General features: G+C 41.9%; 1 protein-coding gene across 1 annotated transcript in view; it reads right to left on the bottom strand.

Annotated features, from left to right (window-relative positions):
- Positions 1 to 294: 294 nt before the first annotated feature.
- Positions 295 to 5,417, bottom strand: part of smfn (small fragment nuclease) — a 9,240-nt gene continuing 4,117 nt past the window's right edge. Inside the window, exons 4-7 of the mRNA XM_005753814.2 lie at positions 4,363 to 4,474; positions 3,414 to 3,522; positions 2,900 to 2,953; positions 295 to 1,323 (exon numbers count right to left, since the gene is read on the bottom strand). Of these exons, the coding sequence (XP_005753871.1) occupies positions 1,206 to 1,323; positions 2,900 to 2,953; positions 3,414 to 3,522; positions 4,363 to 4,474 (393 nt within the window). The 3' untranslated portion in view covers positions 295 to 1,205. The remainder of the gene's footprint in view (positions 1,324 to 2,899; positions 2,954 to 3,413; positions 3,523 to 4,362; positions 4,475 to 5,417) is intronic.

Here is a 5,417-nt window from a genome sequence, read left to right as displayed (position 1 = left end):
CCACGCTGGAACAATCTCCTTTGGACAAGACCAAAGAGAATGGCTACAATGTAACGTAACAAATAAAGCCTTAGAGGCATTGATAAGATTGCTGTCTTTGAAGGATTTTGATATTACCTCGAAAATAAACACAAATTAAAATGAACATTTTAAAATGTCAACAAAAAACTAAAATGTAAAGAATTCATGGCAGAGCTGCTACAATGGATTGCAATGCAATGGCTGTCAAACATCACAGGTTTATATAATAATACATACTGTGCACTGAATTTAAAGTCAGGTAACTTACTGGTCTTGATTTGAAGCATTTTCCATTTATTCAAAAGATTCTCTTACACTTTCAAAGACATTGCACTTCGTCTAAATCAGTTTAAACCAAGTTGTACTCTAAGCTAACACCACCCTGCTGTACATTCTTTGCATATTGTGTATGAGCTTTGACTTACTGACTCAAACAAGTAACACATCATTTCCATTTATGTTGAACCCACGTCACCAGTCAGCAATGACAACTTTTCAAACCTGCTATATGGGTGCCAGTTTAGCTCAGTAAGCAGACCACATGCTACATGGGCTGGATTTGAATCTGACCCAGAGTGGCCCTTTGCTGCCACTGTCCAATAAAGGCTCCAAACATATGATCAGAAAATAAAACTACTGTACTGTTAGAAATGTAACAGTATGAAGACGTTTGAGTTTGGAACATTCACGTCCGTCACTTCACTTAGATGTTAAATATTCCAACATGTCATTGCACTGCATTTCCAGTTATCTACACCACAGCACATTGAAAATAAAGAACTTGAAATGGATAAACAAATATTTGGGTATTTTCTGTTATAGTTGCTCCCATTTCCTGCATCATGTGGTACATGACAGTAAGGAAACAAGAAGTTTTTCCACAGGCACAACCAGGTTTATTTGGTTTCACTTTCAAAACAAGAACAATTGAAAATTGCATCAGACACTGTCTCAATCAACACAAAAATCCAATCTACCAAAGATCACTATCATGAACCTGGACAAAAGGATTTCTCCTGAAAAGAAAAACAAAAAACCAACTGCTGCTTGCTTCTTTCAATGAAACCTTTAAATTTACCACTAACAATATTCTAACAAAGGATTATTGAGCATTCGCAAGTGCACAAACAAAAACCGATGGCAATACAATAATAACACTGAAGACTATATTCTCATTCTATGTGCTAACTCATACTGCTGCCTCCATTTTCAACAATCGTGCAATTCTTCTCTGATGCTTTGAAGATGTTGGCTCTGTAGTACTGCAGCTCCTTGATGCTCTCCCGGATGTCCTCCAACGCTCTAAAGAAGAAAAGCTCCATTTTAACTTCACCATCGTGGATATTTCTACATTCGCCTCCACATGCACACTTCGTTCCAGGATTAAAACAAGATTCTGCAAAGGTGGCTCTCACCTAAAAGCTCAGCTCCACGCCCTGAGCTCAGGCTGCGTGTTTGTTTAAACTTATATTTATGGTGGAAGATTTAAAAAAACATGAACTTTCCATTAACCTATCAGAATGTCAGCTTCATGTCTAAAAAAGCGATATGAACAGCAAAGTCTGAAGATTAGGCTGTGGAGGCCTTTTACATTTTTGGACTGTGCAATAGTCCACTAACATCACATAATAGACTGAAATTATTATTATTATTATTACAAAATAATATATTACAACAGTTCAGAGTAATGTGTTTGGGCCGTGACACTTTTCTACAAGTAACGCACGAGGTTGCTTCCCCATAGAAACTTTGTTTCACTACAAGTTTCATTATGTCCATGTTCCTTCATCACTATGGCCCAAGATGCATTTCATAATTACCACACAGCAATATGAATCTCTGTCCTTATGAGGACGTGTCTTTATTGTCCTCATTAAGAATGAATACCAGTGGTACCCCTCACCCTCCTCACAGATGCACCTGTGGTAGAAATGTGAAAGTCCTCTGTGCTTTGTTTCTTTGTTTGACTGCTGAGTTCAGGAAGTGTGCAACCTTAACAGGGGATCACATACTTTTCCCCTCACTGTACAGGTTTTAGAGCAGCATACGCTCCCACAATGTCTTTTTTCATATTTCCATATTTCAGCAGGACCAAGCTAAACCCAATACAGCATCTGTGTAACTAGCTTTACACCAGGGGGGTTCAACTCCAGGCCTCGAGGCCTTATCACCCTGAGGAAGAGAAAGGTTGGCTGTACACTATTCTGTTCAACATCTCATCCAAGATCTTCAATAATCAGGTGCAATCTTCACTCTCTTATAGAGAGGTCATGCTTTGACACTGCAGGCCTACTTGTTGTTCCTAGAGTATTTAACAGTAGAATGGGAGGCAGAGCCTTCAGTTTTCAGGCCCCTCTTCTGTGGAACCAGCTTCCAGTTTGGATTCAGGAGACAGACACTATCTCTACTTTCAAGATTAGGCTTAAACTTTCCTTTTTGCTAAAGCATATAGTTAGGGCTGGACCAGGTGACCCTGAATCCTCCCTTAGTTATGCTGCAATAGGTGTAGGCTGCCGGGGGATTCCCATGATGCACTGGGTGTTTCTTCTTCTTCACTATGTGTTAACAGACCTCTCTGCACTGAATCACACTTGTTATTAATCTCTGGCTCTCTTCCCACAGCATGTCTTTATCCTGTCTTCGTCGCCTCGCCCCCAACCGGAGGTTCTGCTGAAGGTTTCTTCCTGTTAAAAAGGAGTTTTTCCTTCCTGAGGTCAACTGTTTTCTGATTGTTGGGGTTCTCTGTATTACTGTAGGGCCTACCTTACAATCTAAAGCACCTTGAGGCGACTGTTGTTAGGTTTTGATGCTGTATAAATAAAACTGAAGCTCATCGGCCGTTTCATATATATGTTGATGCAGCTTTCTTTTTATTTACCTGTGTGTTGCTTTCTTGTGAGGCACCATTTTGTATTCTTCTGGAAACCAGCGTCTGAAAGTGTTTGTAGAAAGAAAGTCAATCGTACTGATACATTTATGATTTTCATGTACGGGCAGCATGCAGATGAAAATGCCATGCAACCTTTTCTTTGCTATGATGTGCAGCGGTGCATTAACTGCAGTAAACGGTTCTCACAACTTTAGTTCACATCAAAGTGAGAAACCACGTGAGTGAGTGCAGCTTGTCTCTGGCAAACACTGTAAACTCTAAAATACCTGAGCCATGAATCTGTGGCCATTCATTTCTATAAAGGGTTTGATTAGGAAATGGAAATTAGACATAATATACATTCATGTTTATGGGTGTAGTCCCCCCCACCCACACTCCCTGTGACCAACAGTGTTTAACAGTGGCTCTCCACATGAAGATGCCAGATTATTCTGAGGTCAGCTCATGCAAAGCGGCCTGGCTGCAACAACTCTCACAGTTTACATCTCCTAAAGTCACCTGCCTGCTAAGCTCCTTGATGGTGCTCACGTCGATGATTCTGTAGTGAAGGTGGTACATGAACTGTGGCATATACTTGTCCAGGAACCTCTTATCTGCATGCACAGAGTTACCTGTAGAACAACCAATCACAAGCATGACTCCTCAATCCAATCACTGACACCAGCACATGTGCTGCTGTTACACACATGATCTACAGCAGGGGTGCCCAATCCCGGTCCTCGAGAGCTACCGTCCTGCAGCTTTTAGATGCATCCTTGTTCCCACACACCCGAATCAAATGAATGGCTTGTTATCAGGCCTTTGCCAAACATGATGGCATGCTGAAGAGGTAATCAAACCATTTGATTCAGCTGTGTTGGAGTAGGGATGCATCTAAAAGCTGCAGGATAGTAGCTCTCGAGGACTGGGATTGGGCAGCCCTGATCTACAGGATAGTCTGAGCTTTGAGTCCAGTATGAGGAGGGTGAAGCAGAAGAAACAGATCATCTACACTGACACCTGACTCAGTCCTTTTACACTCAGCATGTTAATCACTTTCATGAGCTCACTGTGCATTATCCAACACAGGGTGGGGAGCTCCAGGCCTCCAGGGCTGGTGTCCTGCAGGTTAAATGGCTAAATGACCTCCTTGACATGTCTTCGAGTTCTCCAGAGGCCTGGTGATGAACATTTGATCCAGGGTGAGATCTAAAACCTGCAGGTGCTCGAGGCCTGGAGTTCCCCACCCCGATCTAATTAGAGTAATCACAGCAACCCAAATGGAAACCTCGGAAAATTAGGAAAGCTAAGCTGACAATTGGCTCTCCTCGAGCTCCTGTAGCTTCACCGGAGAGTCATTACAGAGATGCTAGGCATAATCCAGCCACCCACACAGTACCACAGACAGACATGCAGAATCATAACTTTGTGCCCAGGTCTTGGTTCTGAGGACATGAACAGAAAGAGTTTACCAGCGAGGGGACATTGTCCAGGTGGTGTGTGCTGTCTGACGAAGGACAGGAACTCATACTCTGCTTGTTCCAGGGTGATTTTACTGTCCCGTACAGCCTGGGTCAGTCCTGACTAAGACACAATTACACCAACAGACTTTGTTACTTCACTTTAAAACACGCCTCATCGTTCAAACAAGACAACAGTAAAGTGGAAAGGAAAAGCAGGCGTGAGCACAAATACTAAAATCTGAACTGCTGTGTCTGGGTTTTCTCTCAGTGTTGCACAACCTGAGGTTACAATAACATTAACTTCTGGGAAGATTGGTAACTGTCTGCACCTCCCTGAATCTTTCTCACTGTAAAATGATGAACTTTAAATGATTTGACGGGTCGCACCAACTGTTTCTGTAAGATCATTGCTGATGTCCAGACCAGCAAATTGTCAAAACTTCTGATTAATCAGTGAATTGATTAGCAGCACCTGGTGCTACTTAACCTCTACTGAAGCAGCAAAGGGAGACTTCACACACTGTCTACATTCTGGTTTAACGTTAGTCTGACATGGTGTCACATGTCATGCTCTTGTGCAAAGCTGCATTTATCTCATTTTATGAGCTACAGAGGATCAGAAGATTTTGTTTTGGGTCTGGATACGTCAAACCTTGGAGTTAAGCATGTGGACTTTGTCACCTGAATGATAGTAAATTTCATACACTAGTAACCTGGTCCTTAAGTGATGACGTATGAACCCTGCTTCAGTCCAAACAACTCTGTGTTTATTAAGGCTGTTGTGTTTTTAACATGTTTTAATGTTTTGTATCTTGTTCTGTTTAATCTGAACAAGCCCCTAAAAACAGTCCATGATCACTGCCGGCCTCTCAGTTTTTAAACCCTTACACCCCGTTTTTAAACCCTTGCAGCCCATGCAGCAGTATATAAATGACTAACCTCATATTGTGGATGGATTATCTCAGTTGTTCTCCTGACTGAAGTTTGGTCCGTTTACAGCATCCTGCCATGCGACTGCATTTGTCTCTAACCATCAGGAACCCTCACGTTAACTTTTATCGAGT

Source organism: Pundamilia nyererei, unplaced genomic scaffold (assembly GCF_000239375.1).
Source record: "Pundamilia nyererei isolate P.nyererei 1_Seehausen unplaced genomic scaffold, PunNye1.0 scaffold00468, whole genome shotgun sequence".
Taxonomy (NCBI): domain Eukaryota; kingdom Metazoa; phylum Chordata; class Actinopteri; order Cichliformes; family Cichlidae; genus Pundamilia; species Pundamilia nyererei.
The sequence above is the reverse complement of the archived record's forward strand: the minus strand, read 5'-3'. Positions and strand labels throughout refer to the sequence as shown.